This window comes from Diabrotica undecimpunctata, chromosome 4, assembly GCF_040954645.1.
Source record: "Diabrotica undecimpunctata isolate CICGRU chromosome 4, icDiaUnde3, whole genome shotgun sequence".
Classification (NCBI taxonomy): Eukaryota; Metazoa; Arthropoda; class Insecta; order Coleoptera; family Chrysomelidae; genus Diabrotica; species Diabrotica undecimpunctata.
The window spans coordinates 111,347,705-111,367,480 of NC_092806.1; the positions used below are offsets into that span (position 1 = coordinate 111,347,705).

General features: G+C 32.1%; 1 protein-coding gene across 1 annotated transcript; it reads left to right on the top strand.

Moving 5' to 3' along the window:
• Nucleotides 1-17,697: 17,697 nt before the first annotated feature.
• LOC140438899 (uncharacterized) lies at nt 17,698-18,621 on the top strand. The gene has a single exon (XM_072528535.1). The coding sequence runs from the start codon at nt 17,698-17,700 to the stop codon at nt 18,619-18,621; it is 924 nt and encodes a 307-aa protein (XP_072384636.1).
• The last annotated feature ends 1,155 nt before the right edge of the window (nt 18,622-19,776 follow it).

Sequence of the window (19,776 nt, forward strand, 5' to 3'; positions counted from 1 at the left end):
GAAATTTTGACGGGCAGAATTAGAGGCAAACAACTGTTAACTTACCTTTTTGGAAAACAATCTCTATCAAACAAACAGCTTTTTTAAATAGAAAACCCACAGAAGATGGACATGGGAAAGCTGTGATGGAAACACAGGAAACGAAATCGACTATTTTTTAACAAACAAAAAAGAATTATTTAAAGACGTAAATGTGTTAACTTAGTTTGGTACCAGCAGTGATCATAGGTTATTAAGAGCGAAAATAACGATATCATTCGAAAAGGAGAGATTCAAAATGATAAATACGAAACAATCAAAGGAACGGATGAAACAAACTAATATTCAGGAGTTCAAAAAATATATTGATAATTCATTGAAAGACTAAATAACAACAAACATCACAATATATTGAACAAACAAATAGTCAACACAATACAACAGGCTCAAACTAAATATTGTCCAACAAACAAAAAGGATGTAACTAACACTAACCCAACGAAAACCCTTATAGACCAAAAGCGACAGATAAAAAGGATAATAGCATAAGTAAACAAAAGCAAGAAATAAAATAAATAAGATGATCACAAAGGCTATGAAAGAAAATACTTGAAAAACTACAAAGTGAAAAAAAACAAGCTATAGAGCAAAACAAGGATATGAAAGTTTCGAGACGGAGAAATTACGGAACTAATGATCATCTACAAATTATAGAAACCTAATAGAGAAAGTAGTGGAATACAATAAACCTATAGTGCTAATATTTGCCTATTTTTATAAAGCTTTTAACACAGTTGAGCTAAGCAAAATACTACAGGCGCTTAAAAGATGCAAGCTAGAATGTAGGTAAACAAAACTATTATACAATATATACCAGGCAACAACTACTGTCAAATTACATACTAATGGTACTTGCATAAAATAAAGCATGGGATTAGACAAAGAGATCCAATGTTACCTAAACTTTTTAATACGGTGCTGGAACATGCTTTTAAGAATTTGAATTGGCTGACAAAAGAAATAAATATAGACGAAGAATCTCCAAACAACCTACGTTTCGCTGATGATATAATCCTGGTACCTGAGGATCTAGGAGTGACAAGAGAGCTGGTATAGGAAGTCGTTATGGCTACAGAAAATTTAGGTTTAAATGTAAACATCTCAAAAACAAAAATATTAAAAAAATTGGTCCCCAACCAGAATATCAGTATTTGTGAGCAAGAAGTAAAATTGGTAGATAAATATAAATATCTTGGACATGAAATTATGATTGGCAGAGATAATCTGACCCACCAACTGATGGCCTTGGCTGGGCAGCATATGGAAAACTAAAAAAAACTTTTAAAAGTGAGCTGCCACATGCCTAAAGAGAAAAGTATTTGATCAATGCTTCCCCCAGTGTCGCCAAACGGAGCAGAAACACTTCCCTGAACAAAAGCCTTGACTACCAAACTGGAAGTCGCACAAAGAAAAAAGGAACGATTCATGTTAGAAATAACACTGCGAGATAAAATAAACAACGAAGAAGTTAAGAGAAGGACCTAGCTAACTAACGTCATCGGTAGGGTAGCCAGAGTAAAATGGAGATGGGTGGCACACATAGCTAGAATGATGGATGGGCGATGAACAAATAGGTTATTGGAGTGAAGATTCAGGGAAGACAAGAGAAGCGTCGGTAGACCACCCGCACGATAGGCTGATGACGATTCAAAAAGACAAAATAAAAACTGGATGAGAGTGGCGAAAGATAGACATAGACAGGGTTGAAAACACGAAGAAGAGGTCTATGTAGCAGTGGACTTTTGAGGCTGGATGATGAAAAGTATTAAAAACATACACTACAATCAAACTGCAAATATAAAAATAGATGACTAGTTGACAGTTCTCGTATCAATACAACGTGGATTACAACAGGTATACATATTCTCTCTTCTTCTCTTTGATACATACTGGCGCACAAATTTGTAAAAGTGTCGTTTATGAAAGTAGACAAAACAAAATTATTTATGAACGAACACCAAATTATTCCAAGATTATTGTTTACTGAACTAAAGAGTTGTCTTTAAACAAACGTGTAGGAGAAAATATTGAAAGAAATTTAATCAAATTATTTCTAATATTTATTAATAAATTCATAAATGTGTGAAATGTATAAAATAATAAATTATAATAAGAAACCAAATAGATTACATAATAATAAATTTAAAGATTCGGAAATGCCATAATATCGGCTAAAGCGTACCCAGGAGCAGGTATAACAAGTGACCACAATCTAGTTCTAGCAAATATGAAACTCAAGTTAAAAAAGTTAAAAACAACTGCCAAAACACCGAGAATCAATCTGGAAAAACTAAAATAAACTGATATATACCAATAAATCAAAGAACAAGTGCACAAAGAAGTTCAGTAAGTAGAAAGGCAAAAGCCATTGAAAAAAACAGATAAATGGAAGAAAGTAGAGGAGATCTTAAAAAATATCACAAAACAAAAACTTCAAGAAGACACATCATCTAAAAATAAACAATGGATCACACAAGAGATAAAAGAACTGATGACGGCAGGAAGGGCACACATGAATAAAAACGAACAACAGTACAAAAAAATTAATAAAACGATCAAACAAAAAATCAAAGAAGCTAAGGAACTGTAGCTATCAGAAAAATGTGGAGAACAAGAAAGGTTAGATAAACAACATGACAGTTTTAACATACACTGGAAAATCAAAGAGACAGCTGGCATATACAAGAAGAAGGGTATCGGAAATATCATGGATAAAAATAACAAGATAATAACGGAATGTACAGATAAAATAAACAGATGGAAAGAATACATAAAAGAGCTATTCGAAGACGGCGAGAAAATTAAGGTAATTGAACCTAGCGAAAGAAATGGGCCACCAATCACCAAAGACGAAATTGTGAATGCGCTAAAACATATAAAAATTGAGAAGGCCATGAAACCAGATGAAATACCTACAGAAATCTTAAGAATATTAACACAAATCATATGGGCACACTAATAGAATTATTTAATGACATTTATTATACGGGAGAGATTTCGAAAGAATGGTTAATAGCAATATTTATTCCAATACCCAAAAAATCAAACGCAATGAAGTGTGAAGAGCACAGGAGAATTAGCTTGATGAACCATATTCTAAAAGTGTTCTTACGAGTGATACACGAACGTATCTATAAAAAGCTAGATGAGAGAATAGCTGAAAACAAATTGAGATTCAGAAAAGGCTTTGGCACCAGAGAAGTATTATTTACTGTACAAACACTAATCGAACGATGTCGAGATGTCGACGTACTCATATGTCTAGTCGACTTCGAAAAAGCTTTAGACAAAGTACAACACCAAAGAATGGCAAAGAAGACGTGAGAATCAATGCCAATCGATACCGAGATCAGAAAGCCATAATACGAATAGACTAACAAAAATCGAAAGAAATACCTATAAATCGTCGATTAAGACAAGGATGTGTGCGTTCCCCTTTACTTTTTAATATGTATTTAAACTAATTGTTTAAAGAGGCATTAGAAGACGTAAATTAAATGAAGGCATATTTGTTAACGGAGCACATCTGAATAATCTTAGATACGCAGATGACATAATACTCCTTGCGAACAGCAGATCTTGGTTGATCGCAATACCCAATACTGCGAAAGGTATGGAATGGCACTGAATACAAATAAAACAAAAATCATGATGGTAAGCAAGAACAAGATTGAGGAAGACAGTGTTTATGCTAAAGAAAAACTTTTAGGCAGGGTGCATATATATCAGTACTTAGGTGGCGAACTAAATGAAGAATGGGATAGAAGTACGGAAATAAAACAGCGTAATGAGATAGCTAGAAGAGCTTTTAATAAGCTAAAAGCAATATTATGAAATGGAAAACTCAACATAGAAATTAGAACTAGAATATTAAGATGCTACGTGTTCTTTGTCTTGTTGTATGAAGTTGAGACCTGTACAATTACAGAGGCGACAGTGAAAAAACTCATTAACTTTGAAATGTGGTGTTATTGAAGAATGTGGAAAATATCTTCGACACAACACATAACAAATGCGAAAACGCTACGAAGAATGAAAAAAGATAAAGAAATACTCAACACTATAAAGAAAAGAAAAATGAGCTACTTTGGTCACATACTAAGAAACGCGAAATACGAATTAATGAGGCTGGTCATACAAGGAAAGGTGGAAGGCAAAAGAGGACCGGGGAGAAGACGCACGTCCTGGCTGAAAAATCTGAGACAATGGAGTGGATCTCAGAACGGCTGCAGATATAGTCAAATGGGCCATGATGATCGCCAATGTCCTTAGGAATGGGGCACGTTAAGAAGAAGAATTAATTAATTACGAATCTTAGACAAGGCATTGTCTTAATTGTGGGCAAGGCAATGTCTTAATGCTTCTCCTTCTTCTTTATTCTTGTATGTAGGCTTTAAAGCCTGTTTCTTTTTCAATATTAGCCTGCTAAACTGTTTAAATTATCGCAACATGTTTTTATTAGTCTACCAATACTTATTCGTTCATTTGGTGACTTATCTCGTGCTATTTGTACGATCCTATCCTCTGCTGTTCTACTAATGTGTTCGTTCCACTCCTGTTTCCGTTTTGTCACCCATCCATTTATGTCTTCTATATTGTATGCTTTTGTTATGCTTTCGCTTCTCTCTATATCCAACAGACTTTTGACTGATATTCGTCTCTGTTTTTTCCAGTAGTCGTCTCATTTTAAATATATCCGGTCTTGTCTTTGCCGTGTATGTTAATATAGGTCTAATTGCTGCTTTATAGATTTTTATTTTTGTGTCTCGTCTTAGCTGTTTGTTCTTCTAGATTGTGTCATTAAGAGATCCCTCTGTTTTACTTGCTTTTAAGCTTTGTTGTCGTACTTCTTCTTCAACATCTCCGTAACTAGTTATATTTATTCCCATATATCTAAACCTTGCTTCTTGCTTCATTATTTTTCCATCAATTTCGATTTTAGATCGTACTGGGTATTTAGATGTTATCATACATATTTTTCTGCTGATATCATACTGTACTTCTTGGCTGTTGTATTAAAGATGTGTGTTAATCTTTGGAGCTCATCTTCTGTCTCGGCGATTAATGTGGCGTCGTCTGCATAAAATAATATTTGATTTCTTTGTTCCCCATTCTGTAACCATGGTCTTTACGTACTGCTTGTATTATTTCGTCCATTAATATATTAAAGAGAAATGGGCTTAACGAGTCACCCTATCTCTCCGTTTTGTACTGGTATACACTGTGTTAGTTCTCCATTTATCTTGGCCAGTATTCGATTATGAAAGTAGATGTTTTCGATGGTTTGTATAATATTGATTGGTATGTTTCTTTTATACAGTAGGTGTAAGACGTCTTCGACTTAGATGCGATCGAAAGCCTTTGTCGTGTCTATAAAACATAGATATGCTGGTTTATTGTACTCGATGGCCTTTTCTGTGGTTTGTCTTAGTACAAATACGGCGTCTACGCAGGATCTTCCGGATCTGAATCCTTGTTGTTCATCTGATAAAGTTGTTTTTTTTAATGGTATAGACATTAGTCATTCAGCCAGTTGCAACAGATTCTCCAATCAGACAAATACACAACCCTATCCCTAATAAAAAACTAACGGATAATTAATAGAAGAATATACGACAAGAAAACTTACAGGGTAACTTGCTTCTCGTCTAGGGGCCCATCAAGACATTCTTAGTAGACAAACAAAACTGGACCACGGATAAGGTGTGATAACATTTAGGGTAAACAAAGGATACAAATCTAAATTTCCACACGATCATGAAAAATTCCATTATCGGGTACAGATTCTATAGAACTGTGCATGTGTCTGATAAGAAATCTATAATGAGATTATATATTTGTTGTAAGCCTGTAGCCAGTAGCGACAGTAAAGTTGTTAGTTTATTGCTTTTGTTGGTTTAGACTTTTGTGGTAAGCTTAAGTGCGGTGTTCAGTAGATTTATACATCTATAATTATTGTTGGGGTCTTCTTTATCTCCTTTGTATATTTTTTGTCATCTCTAGGGTTATACTTTCTACTTCGTGTTTAAGAAGCTCGTTGGTTATTCCATCTGGTCCTGGTGACTTTCTATTTTTGAGTGAATGTATGGCTATATCTACTTCCTAAAAACTGATTTCTATTTCGTGTCTTAATTCAGGTAAGTAATTGTTTTGATGATTATTTTCCTTTCCTTTAAACAGTTCCGTTAAACTCTACCTGGGGGTTATGAGCGCAAGGACGGGGTGGATTGAGTAGCTCAGAAGCCGCGTTCATACCCGCAGCCGGCCCCAAATCCAAATAAAAGAGTAGGGTTGATGGGCCAGGTTAGCCTCCGACCCAGTGTAAAGGAAAACAAGGCTCAAAGAATCGATATAAAGGCTCGGTCGTAATGCTATTTTATTTAAAGATGTATCCAGTTTTTGGCCAAGACCGTTTTTGCTACAGTTGAATGCTTTATCGTTAGCTGCAAATAATTAAAATCGTTAATATTGAACTGAAACATAATATATCCCAATAGAGACCGATATCATATAGTACCACCCAGAGAAGGATAAGAGATAAGCTATCGAATGAATCTTCGAAGAAATATGAAGTCAAAAATTATTAGTTTATTACAAAAAAGTTAAGTACAAAAGAAGACGATGTTAATATATTCAAAATACTTATTTGCTGTTTGGCTGCTACTAAAATATGTACTTAACAACTTTATTATCGGCGCATCATTTTAATCCAGATAAAATTATTTAGTGCACGCACTAGGAATAAAATTAAAAATATTTAATTTAAGACTAATTATATCATTCAGAAATAAACTCGCTCTATTAATTTACACTTTTTATCATAATTAGCAAACGACAGGACGTTAGCATTCCTTTAACCGGAATTTTTATACCAAACTGAAATTCATATATCAGAATGGCAACTATTAATTGAAGAGTTTTACAATGGTTGTTTTCTATTAAGAGAAGTTAATTAGAAACTAAATACCAGGCCTTCATTTCAATTATAGGTACATATTTGTTATTACTAAGAATTTTTTTTCCGTTTTCTTGTTGTGAGGTATAATAACCCAGTATATAGCCATTATATACCATTTAAGTTATATATAGCATAAAGTTTATAAAAAATTTAACGAAAAATTAAACAAAAAAAGCGGTACAGCAGGCGATATTGTAGACTAGCGTAGAGCTGTTTTCAGTATTTTTTTAGTTTAAATAACATGTGCGAAAAGTAATATTATTATTTATTTATTGATTTTTTCGTCGACCGTCCAATTATGATCAATTTTAACACCCTCAAAATCGTTGATTAATGACCCCTATTAATGAATGATTTTCTATTAATGAACGATTTTATTATAGGCAACATACATTGCTTGCATAAATTAATTAAACGCTCTGTGATTGGCAGTGACCTGCGGTGTAGGCAACCAAACATATACCTATTTATATTCAAACTAAAAAATTAATTTATAATGAAGTAGCCGCTGTTAGTACTATCTGTCATTGTAAGTCATTATTTACTTTATTGTTTAAAATTCTGTGTAGTTGAAAAATCAAAGGATGGATATTGACGTAGAGTTTAATTTAACTCCACCAGAATTTAACTTCTTCTATCACAGAATTTACAGAGGTCCAAGAAGACTTAAATATAAATTTGTCAAAATGCTATACAGCAGATAATCATTTATCAATAATATCTTCCTTTAATTTCAGTAATTGCACCATTTCGAATATTAATGTTTACTATAATAAAACTACCACTAAGGAAACTTTGAATAAAGTCAATGAAAGCTGAAAAAATTGTTGTTTATCGTTAAGTAAATAAATATTTAAACTAAGATATCTTTATTTCTAAAAAGTACGGTCGACGGAAAAGTTTTGTAACGAACTCGTGAATTAAAATGGCGATTAACAATCTCGAACATTAACGCGCTCGTTTCGCTCACGCGTTAAAATATCTCAATTGTTAATCGCCCTTATTAATACACTTGTTGGTTAAATAACTATTAACAAATGAAAATGTTTTCATGTTCTATAACGGTTACCCCTCGTCACATAAATGGACTCTTCCAATTTACTCTTTACTGTGACTACTATTTCGTAAAAAGCCATATTTAGTATGTGCTGATTTAGAAATCTGTTCTAAAGTATAAATATAAAAGTTCAACTTAAAATGTTTTACTAATAAGCCATTTTGTCACAGTTTATCACAATTTTTGAACTGATAATTGTAAAAATCCAACATTATATTTATATAAAATTATTTTAAAACGAGAAGTGTATAGTATACAATTAAAGCCCGATTTCATATTGACTGAAGCCTAATTATTAATGTTCGTTTTAGACGTAACGTTATAAATGTCACATCTTTATTAATTTATATTTAAATAATTATTTTATTTTAATTTCTTTATTAATTTATTAATTCCTGTCTTCAGATTCGTTTTTACTATTTTTTCTTCAAAAAGTAGTTGGCGCTCTCTGTCTTTCTTTTCTTTCTCTTTCTGTCCCATAGAATAAAGATTCGCCCTCTCTCTTTCTGTCCGGTAGACTAGATATTCTGTTCCATGTTGACAGAAAAGCTATTTGTATTATAGGCTTACGTCCTATGTCATCAACTTCATTTCAATCTCCCACTTAGTTTCTGTCAATCAGCTTTTATGACATAGTGGGGTATAACCTTACTTCTTTCGAAACCACGTATCTTAATAATATGCATGTAGGATTTGTGAACAGAATTTAACTATGTATTTTTAACTATAATGTAGTAATAATTATATTTTATTTTATTCTTGCCATTCGCTATTTGTTTACTTGTAATTTTGTAAAATGGCAAGGAAATTAAACCCTTTATGATGTGTCTCTAATACGAGCTGTTTCTTGTATTTTAGTTTATTGGCGGCTTTATTGACGATTCTATTCAAGATCATATTTTATTAACAATATCCACGTGTTTATTAACAATTTTTTTCAAGACCATTGGAGGACCTAACCTAAATTCAAATCAAATCATGAAAATTTATTGACCTTTTGAGGACCTAACCACAGGAATTAAAAACTTAATCAGGAGGCTACATCCACATGTTCCGACTGCAGCTCTCCGGAGGACATAACATCTAATTAGGAGGACACACAAGCAGCCCATCGACGCCATAAGTATCATCCTCACTAATTAATTGTTAAGCATTTTCAGGGTTGATTGTTGTTTTTTATTTTTTTTAATAAATATGATTGGTTAAAATTTGTTTTATTTGCTATCATCTATGGGTTCAGGTTCAATTCCTAGTTTAAGACAAGACAAACTCACACTTGAGATACTGAGCTAGGCAAGGCATAGACGATATAAGCTCCCATGGTTGATTGAGGTATTATTTTTATAATAGTACTTCAATTCTCTTTGGTAGTCTTATCGTTACAGACTAAAGTACACTTTAGTGTCGCACCCAGTTTCATAAAACCTACAGTTTTTTCCATTATTAAAAGTAAACTTAGGTGTTTAAATTAGTAGATAAGTAATTGTGTTTTATCAATTTTGCTTTATTTATGTCGAAATAACCTTATTTTCCTTGTTTTATGTTAATTTATGTATACAATTGTTAATGTTATTAATTATGGTTGTAACAAAAAGATATAGTTCTTTCATTTTCACAAAAATGGGAACTTTTACTTATTGAGGAAGTATCCAAATATAAATCAATTAAACAGACACTAAGGAAAAATATTAACAAACACTGGAAGTTTTAAATAAAGAGAGTGATCGATGAGAGGACAAAAAAGAGAGAGAAAAGCCAATCATGAAAGATATAGTTACAATAGTTAAACAATAGTTAAAAATCAAAATATTAAAAATTGAGTGATAATTAAAACATAAATATGGCCAAGAAAATTTATCACAAGTAAAATTTACAGAAAGTGTTGTCTTTTAATGTCACTTACATGAAATAAGTAAAATTAAGGCCTACACAAGTTTTTAGAACAAAGTACAGAAATTGTTTCACTAATATATTTTTGGTTAATATACAATATGGTTAAATAAAACCGAAACAGAGCTACGACATTTTTTAAAAAGCCAGCGACAGGTCAATTTTTGATTAAAGTGGAACACATTTTTTTTGTATTGTCGATTACTTTACTTTCACTTCTAAGCCAAATCGTTTGAAAGGCCTGGCAATTCCCTGTAAACAAGTCTTAAAATTTTTAATTTTTGTCCAGTACTTTATTTGATTTATTAAAAAAAATAATACTTTTAAAAATTAATATTTTTATTATTTTTAACTGGTGACATATTTCGTAGTTGATCAAAATGTTGAAAGTGACGACCTTCGGCTTCCATTATATAATGATAAACGTCTTGTTCGAAACATTCTCTTCCATTCCGAAGCAATTGTGGGGTGATTCGTCAGCATTCGTTGACAATTCGTTAACGTAAACTTCCAAATAGGCGGGTGGTGGTCTAAAAATTTGACTTTTTAGATATTCCTACAAAAAAAAAACCTAGAGGAGGCAAATCTAGTAACCGAAGGGACCATTCGATGCTGCCTCTTGTTCCAATGCAATACCGTTAAAAATGTTTGTCCAAATATTGACGAACAAGGTGTAACGAAATATTTTGCTTCCTCATAGGGTAATGCCATAAAAGGTTGAAAATTGGGGACAAAAGTTAGTGGGGTGGAGCTAGGGCAAGCAAAATAAACAATACTGTGCTAACGGCACTCAGAGCTTATTTGGAGAGCTGGGTCGTGGATAAGTGAATGGCAAGGGGGTTGGATTGGGGCAACTACAAAAATATGAAACAAAGTGGTACTTACATAAATCTCCTGGAACAAGGAGACAAACAAAACACAAGAGTTTCCTCTAGCTATTTGAAATGGGACGCCGCTTCGAGAAAACTTCCTGCTGGAGGAAAGAAAAGTTCTTCCGTCCTAAAAAAACACAAAAAGAGGTTAGGAGACTTTTCTAAAATACTTAATAATCAAATTGGTTACAGAAATAAATTTATTTATTTAAACATTTATTGTTGTCTCACTACAAACAGTTACAAAAATATAGATGGCACAAAAAATACTATATTAATAGTTATAAAGATTTATACCAAAAATAACAAAGAAAACTTACATGTCATCCGTTTACAAACTCGGGAGATGTTATAAAACTTACAATTGTTACTGGGCTAAAACTTACTGGATTATAAACATGTGGCAGAAATAATTTATTACAAATTAAGAAATATGTTTAAAATGAACCTACATATTCATAAAGAAGTTAACCTTTTTTTAAAATACACAACAAGATTTACAATATTAATTATCAAAATTTAAATTGTAATGAAAGCAATTATTATTTTAAACTGTTTATTTTTACTTCAAGAGTTCAAACAAAAAAGTTACCTGGATTGCACTAAAATTCTTTAGATGATTTCTGGGGTCGGAAACTGGACCTACTAAAATTTCTGGGGTAGAACTGAAGTTAAACTCTCTGCCACACGAACAAAAGGACTGCTTCTCTGGTCTGGAACGACGACCACTGACAAATAAAGTGAGGTTAAAATGGACGGCATTGGATACAGACTTCAGACTGGGCTGCTTAAAAACTCAACAATGGAACATGTTGGTATCCTTCAAATTTGTTGTACTCGCCGTATTACAAATATCTCATATGAGAGACGGCTAGAAAAACAAACAAAACAGTGATTGCCCCTATCAGAGTTGACACATTATTTTGGGTGTACATCACTTATTCTTCGACAAATTTGTCGGTTTTTTGCAAAACTACATAACGACCGTTCCCTTTGACCAAATCTTTCTACCTGCCTTAAATTCCTCTCGACCTTAATGTAATGCCGGCAAAGGCTACCGTTTCCCTTACCTCTTCACCGGTTCTTGTCATCAAAAAAACACCAAAATTCTTGTTTTAAAAGCGACCTTGAAACAAACTACGTTTTTGTAGAAATAACACGTGTTATACTGATAATTTTAACGTCCTAGTTATAACCGGAATTTGGAAATCTTTTCTTTTACCTCACAATGTAAACAGAGCATTGGGGGATTTGAATGTAAATAAAGACAACAAGATTTATATATCTTCCAGGAGTTATTAGAAAATATTTATACTTCCATATCAATATTTTTTAAGTAATTTCAAGATGCTACAAAGTAAAACATATTGCGGTGGTGCGTCATTAAAAAGTCAAACGATCTTCATCATATTGTTGATCACTTTCAATAATTTTAGTCAAGGCCGAAGTAGTCACTTGTCCCAGTAATTATAAATACACTTCGCCTTATTAGCAAATGCCGGGAATGCTTTAGTTTTGTTATAAATAAGTTAATTTATTTATACTCGTCATCAGAAATGAAAATTCTACTGATCCTCTAAAAATCATACGAACAAGCTAAATTTTTCTAACAATGTTAATTTTAGTACCTGCAAAAATACACAAAAAAGTTTACTATTTCTAGCCTCCAGGTTCTCTTTAAAACTACCCCCACCCCTCCTCAAATGAGAAAACACGGAAAAAATCAATTAACTAAGAATCTGTGTACCGTAGAAAAAAATATTTTTAATATGAAATGTAGCTGAGAAAACTTTAGATTTAAATGTTTATAGTCACTTTTTGTGTAAAATTAACTATTTTCTTAAAAATATCGCTTGAAGCGACGCGGCTACGCGCGCGAAATCAATTTTAAATAATATTTGTATTAATTCGACGGTAAAAATTCGATATATTTTAAATAAAGTTTTGCTACAAAAAGCAGTTTAAAGGTAAAGAGTACATCTTTTTCATACAATTTTTGTAGTTTTTATAAAGGTGATAAATAAATAAACGTTGTGCTATTTTATCCATTTTTTACGATTCTCATAAGATCATTAAAATTTATTACTTTTCCATTAAGCGTTCACTATAAAATTTCCATTGCTAAAGTCCAGTCTTTAAAACTTATGACAACGAATTTCGGTTTTGAAGTTTGGAAACAAATGTGAGGCATATGAAATATGCCTAAAACACGGCGAATTTAAACTTTCACATTCCAAACGATCTTAAGCATTTAAAACTGTTTTTTTTTTTCGATTAAACAAGTATGTTTTTCTTTCAGCTACAAATTTCACCAAATACCTTCGTGAAAGTATTTTGCGTGACATGCAATCCTTTGTAATGTAAAAGTTTAAATTCATCGTTTTTTAGGCATATTTGAAATGTCATATTGGAACAACGGAAATTCGATAGTGACCGGTTAATGGAAAACGGTTAATGAAACGACAACTTACTGGAGACACATTGACCGACATACTACATAAAAAGAAGAAGAAGAAGAATTTTTTTGTATTTATTGACATTTTTACCTTTCAATTTTATTCGCTCTTCCATCATCTGCAATATTTTATCTGTCATCCATTTTGCTTCTTTTCTAGTTTAGTTTTAAGATTTTTATGTGAAAGTATAGTAAGAGATGTTATCATTTCGATCCACTGTTCTTCTATGCCGCTAGTAGTGTTTTCAACTATTTTAGAAAAATTCTTATTAAGCTCTGTTTTTACTTTTTCTTGGATGTTGTTTTCTTTAAGCAGTTTTATTTTAATTTTAGGCATAATTTCTCTAAATTATTTTGAGTAGTATGTTAATATTTGCAACTAATGTACTATGATACGACAAGATATCTGCGCCTTGATATGTTTTTGTTGAGGTGATAGACTTTCAAAACCTTTTATTTATGTTAATAAAATCAATTTGGGTTCCTATGATTCTCCCTGTAGTCTCAACGGGAGAATTTCAAGTATAAAGTCTTCTTAGATGTAATTTAAAAGTGTGTTCGTTACAACCATATCCGACTCTTTGCAAAATTGAATCAGCCTTTTCCCTCTTTCGTTTTTTGTGCCCGGACCATATTATGTCCCTACAACACACTAAACTGTACCTTGTCTTATTTTGGTATTAAAATGATAAGAGTTACTTCATGTTTTTTGGTCAGTTTTAGAGAGTCTTCCAGAGTCTGATAGAAATTTTCTTCTATTTATTCTTTAGTATATTCGGATGTCAAAGCGTAGACCTAAAATATTGTTGCGAAAGATTTATCCCACATAGGAAAAGTCCATTGACGAAAAAGAAGAAGTAGTTCGGGAACATTCAAGATGACATCGAAAATTCTTAAAATGTCTAGTGAAGTTTGGAACGTCAGAAAATATATATATATATATATATATATATATATATATATATATATATATATATATATATATATATATAACAGATGTATAACATGTATAACAATGTATAACAGATATATAACAGATTATTTTCTCGTTTAAAATGGCCACTATTGATGAAATTAAATCACTTATATTAGGGTTAAAATCGGAAGCTGTTGGATGTGATAATATTTCTGCAAAGATGCTACAACTCTCCCTTTCTATTACTGCTCCTTATATTACGCACATTATAAATTGTTGTTTGGAGGTAGGTTATTTTCCGGACACTTGGAAATACGCTTTGGTAAAACCACTACCCAAATCAAATAAACCTGAATCACTTAATGATCTTCGCCCAATAAGCATCCTACCGGGACTGTCAAAAATTTTAGAAAAGGTTATCTATAAACAGATATACGATTATATTTTCAGAAATAATGTAGTTACGTGTATACAATCAGGCTTTAGAAAAGAGTTTAGTACAACGACCCTGCTTCTTGACTTAACCGATAATATACTTCGATCATTTGATGAAGGAAAAGCAACCTCAGTCATCTTGCTTGATTTTTCTAAAGCCTTCGACACTATTGATCACGCTCTTCTGTGTGCTAAATTGAAATATTTTGGATTTGATGATACCTCCTTACAGTTTTTCAAATTTTATTTGGTAAATCGTTATCAAAAGGTCATAATCGATAATAGTTTATCAGAATTTGCATCTGTCAATTCAGGGGTGCCTCAAGGTTCGGTTCTTGGTCCTCTTCTTTTTTCAATATATATATACGACCTGTATAAATCTTTAAATAATCTGAAATTGCACTCTTTTGCAGATGACACACAACTGTATTTCTCTTTTGAACCTAACTCTGTAAATCAAGCGTCACAAAAAATAAATCAGGATTTGGAATCTATTTGTACTTACTCCACTAGACATAATCTTAAACTTAATGCTAAAAAATGTAATTCTTTATTATATTGTTCAAAAAATTATAAAGCCACTGTTCAGGATAACTAAAAACTAATTATAAAAAATGAACCTCTAAAAAATGTTAATAGTTGCAGAAACTTAGGAGTCATATATGACTGTACGCTACGTTTTCAAGAGCATGTCACCCTTTTAGTAAAAAAGTGCTATTTAGTTATGCGTCAACTGTATAGAAGCAAAGGCATTTTAAACTTTAAATTGCGTAAGTTACTTTGTGAAACTATGGTTATGTCAATTCTTAATTATGGGCTCTTGGTATTTTACCCTTGCTTAGATCAAGTTACGAAATTGAGGTTGCAAAAAATTCAAAATAATTGTTGCAGATTTGTTTTTGGCATAAGAAAATATGATCGTGTATCAGGCAAAATTAAAGAACTTCAATGGCTAACAATAGATAATTTATACAAATATCACCTCGTCTCATTGATATATAGAATTATTTCGTCGTCAAATCCTATTTATTTAAGGAACAAATTAGTATTTCGTGGAGACGCTCATAATCTGGATCTGAGATATCCTCATAGTCTTATGCTGCCAAGATATAGACTAGCTATTTTCCAGCGATCATTTACTTACAATGCTGTTTTAGTGTTTAATAGTTTAACAAAAAATTTAAGAGGTAAATCTCTTGATTTTATGAAGAGGCATTATAAGAAATTTTTACTACAATCGCAGTAACGTTATTATTATTATATAGTATATTGTTGTCGTAATTGTTACCATTAGAATTTTTGTTTTTGTTTTTATTTATCATTAATATCATTTATCACATAACATCACAAATTATTTTCTTTATCTTATTTTTCTAGTAGCCACATGACTATTTCTACCATTTCAATATTATATTATTATTTATGTCAATTTATAAATAATTTTTTTTTCATGTTCTACTTATTTCAAACTGATTTTGTAAACTTGAGGTTAAGTGGAGTAGCTCTAGCTAGACTTCGCCTCATGTATCTCTTGTTTGTAAATTTTTACAGACTAAATAAAGGCAATTTATTATTATTATTTATGTTTTTGACAGTTGGGGGACAGTTGTATTTTTAATTTGGAATGTTGAAGATATAGTTGTCAGTTAGTTAAAAAGTATTCTCATATTGTTGGTGTTGAATAAAGTTAATTTTCAAGAAGTGTAACATTGGTGACAGCGATGGGATAAAGAAATATTTAGCAGTTGTTAATGGTAAATACAAGATTCACTGAGTTTGACAAAGAAATGGATACGTCCGGACCCCCTGCATGGTTTTTAAAAATGAAAGAAGATGAAGAGAAGCGTAGACAAGAAGAGAAAGCGGAAAATGAGAAGCGTTGGCAAGAAGAGAAAGCGGAAAATGAGAAGCGTAGGCAAGAAGAGGAAGAGGAAAAGGAGAGGCGTAAAAAATAGAGTTAGAAATCATAGATGGTTTATCTCAAATTTACAAAAGTTTTCAGTTAGAGATAAGTCAAATCATTAGTAGAATAGATAAATTAATAATAGAAGAAAAACAAAACAATTTTGAAAATAAAATAGAACTACAACAAGATGATTTGAAATTTAATTTACAAATACAAATAGTTGAGTTAGAAAAAAAAATTAATACCCAAGCTTCTTTATCTAATCTTTCAGTAACTAACGTCGAATCTAAACAAACAGCTTCATCACCTTCCATAATTGAACTAGGTACAATTAGAACTAGTAAATTTTTAAAACCACCCACATTCGATGGTCAGACAGCATGGGAAACTTAGCATTTTTAATTTGAAGCTGCAGCTAGAGCAAATGGCTGAAATGAAAAAGAAATGGCAGCTTCTTTGGTGGTGTCGCTTCGAGGACAGGCAGCAACCATTTTGCAATTCCTTTCCCAAGATGCCTCCAGTTATACCTCTCTCGTTGAAGCTTTAGAGACAAGATATGGCCAGCAACATCTAAAGCAGGTTTTCCAAAGTCAGCTAAAAATTCGATATCAAAAACATAACGAAAGCCTGCAATAATTTGAAGCCGACATTAAAAGACTATTGCACTTGGCATACCCTCAGGCACCTAAAGATTTTCTGGAACAAATTGTAATACAGGCATTCATAGATGGACTACGGGATGTTGAAATGCAACAAACTCTCAGATTACAACATCACAAATCGCTAAATGGAGCACTAGTCTCAGGCCAGGAGTATGAAGCGGCAAAAAGCATTTTCAGATCTCGCCCAACATTAAGAGAAATAAAATTTCAAGAAAATGAAGAAATCACAACCGCAGATAACCAACAACCTATTTTATCCCAAATTTTAAACATACTGCAAAATCTTTAACAAAAACTTTGAAATGAAAACAGAAGATGTTTTAATTGCGGGAGAATAGGACATTTTCAAAACAATTGCAGAAGCCGATCCCAAACAAGCAGAGAACATTCAAAGAATGAGGCTAAAAGGTCGCCTAGATTGACATCCAGAAGCCCCCAAATTCGCACTTATACTTTACATAAAAATGAACAGAATTTATTACTTAAGGGCTACGTTGAGAATCAAAAATGCACCTTTTTATTGATACCGGTGCAACCAGATCCTTTATTCGAGCCGGATTTCTGAATGAGAAACTACAACCCACTACAACAAACTTAGTTCTTGAAACAGCTTCAGGCCACACTATTCCAATTCATGGAGGGATAACGGCAACTATACAGATTGGTAACACCTTGATAAAACACATTTTCCTTGTAGCGGATATTAAAGACGATTGCGTTCTTGGGATGGATATTATGCAGAACAAATTTATCATAGATCTTCAAAATAAAATTTTGTTAATTGAAAATGAAGAAATTGTCCTAAATTTGAAAGAATCGGTACCTCAAGTAAGAGTTATAGTGAGCGAGGATACCGAAATTCCTCAAAATTCTGAAAGTACCATCCTGGCGAGACTGAGTCAAAAATCTGAAGGTCTACATTTCGGCGTTGTGGAAAGCGATGAACTAGTTAGTGATGGAATTTTGATAGCCAGATGCCTCATTAATGTAGATGAGATTATTCCAGTAAGGTTTGCTAATTTGTCTAAAAAGCCTTTTAAATTGAAGAAAGAACAACAAATACCATTCTGTAAACCAATAGAAAAAATAAGCAAGTGCGAAAAATATTTAAAAAAGAATACAGCTTCCCGTAACCCAGTTGACGCTAGCCTAGTGAAACAACTAATCAAAAATGTTGACCACTTACCAACTAAACAATTAAACAAAATTAACGAATTTTTTAATGAAAACTACGACATTTTTGACTCCGAGAAATCTACAGTGCGTACTAGTTTAGTTCAACATGGAATTTATACTGGAGATGCAAGACCAATTCGTCAAGCGCCACGGAGATTGCCATTTGTTAGACAAAAAGAAGTTGAAAACATAATACAGGACATGATAAATGCTGATATTATCGAAGAAGCTTCGGCCCCTGCTGTTCACCAGTAGTCTTAGTAACTAAGAAAGATGGATCTACTCGCTTTTGTGTAGACTACAGAAGATTAAACCAGGTTACACAAAAAGACAGTTACTTGTTGCCACGAATAGACGATACACTAAACACTCTATCAGGTGCTAAATGGTTTTCTACCCTAGATTTAAAAAGTGGCTACTGGCAAGTAGAAGTACATCCTGATGATCGAGACAAAACAGCTGTTTCAACTGGTCGTGGTTTCTACAGGTTTCAGGTTCTACCATTTGGTCTGTGTAATGCTCCAGCTGCGTTTGAACGTCTAATGGAGATGGTTTTAAGAGGACTTACCTGAAAAATGTGTCTAGTATATCTTGATGATATAATGATTATGTCCAAAACGTTTGATGAACATCTGAAAAACTTAAGCGAGGTATTTGACAGATTGGAAAATTTAAAAAATATTTTAATATCAACTAATTAATAATGTAACCTAACGTCAAATTAAAATTTTACTGATAATACATTGTTGGAAGTGCATCTCATGATCTTTCTAGTTCTTTACACATCAATTTTTAATGTTTTTTACTTAAGTTTTTATAACAAATTTTTAATATGCATGTATTATTATCACATGTTCTTTTGCTGTGCTAAGTTTGTTAATTTGTAAACTGTATCTAGTTTCAATTAATTGTTTATACAACTTTATCTCTGAATGTTCCATTATCGGAAGCTTTTTTACAAATTTAATATCGTTGACTGCTACATGTCTTTTTGAGGTAACACACATGTTTTAACTTCTCTTTGGATGTTTGGTTTTTCACATTGTTCTTTTTAGATGAACTGATGATGCTTTCTAAATAGAAAGTGAAACGTCTTCAATAAATAGATGAAGTAGCCACCTTCTTTTTCTTTTATTTCTCCACTTTGACCGAAAAACCCACCACTCTTCGAGTGTACCTTAGCTTATATATAGATATTTATATATATATATATATATATATATATATATATATATATATATATATATATGTAATTGATCTTCTGCATAAATAGATTTTGTTTATTAAGCGAATACATTATATATTTTAACGAAATTAAGTTCGTGGTTACTTCTTAAAATAAATTGAGTCTACCGCATAATCTGTTTTCTGTGTACTTCGACTTTTACGATGGATTGTTAAATGCTATTC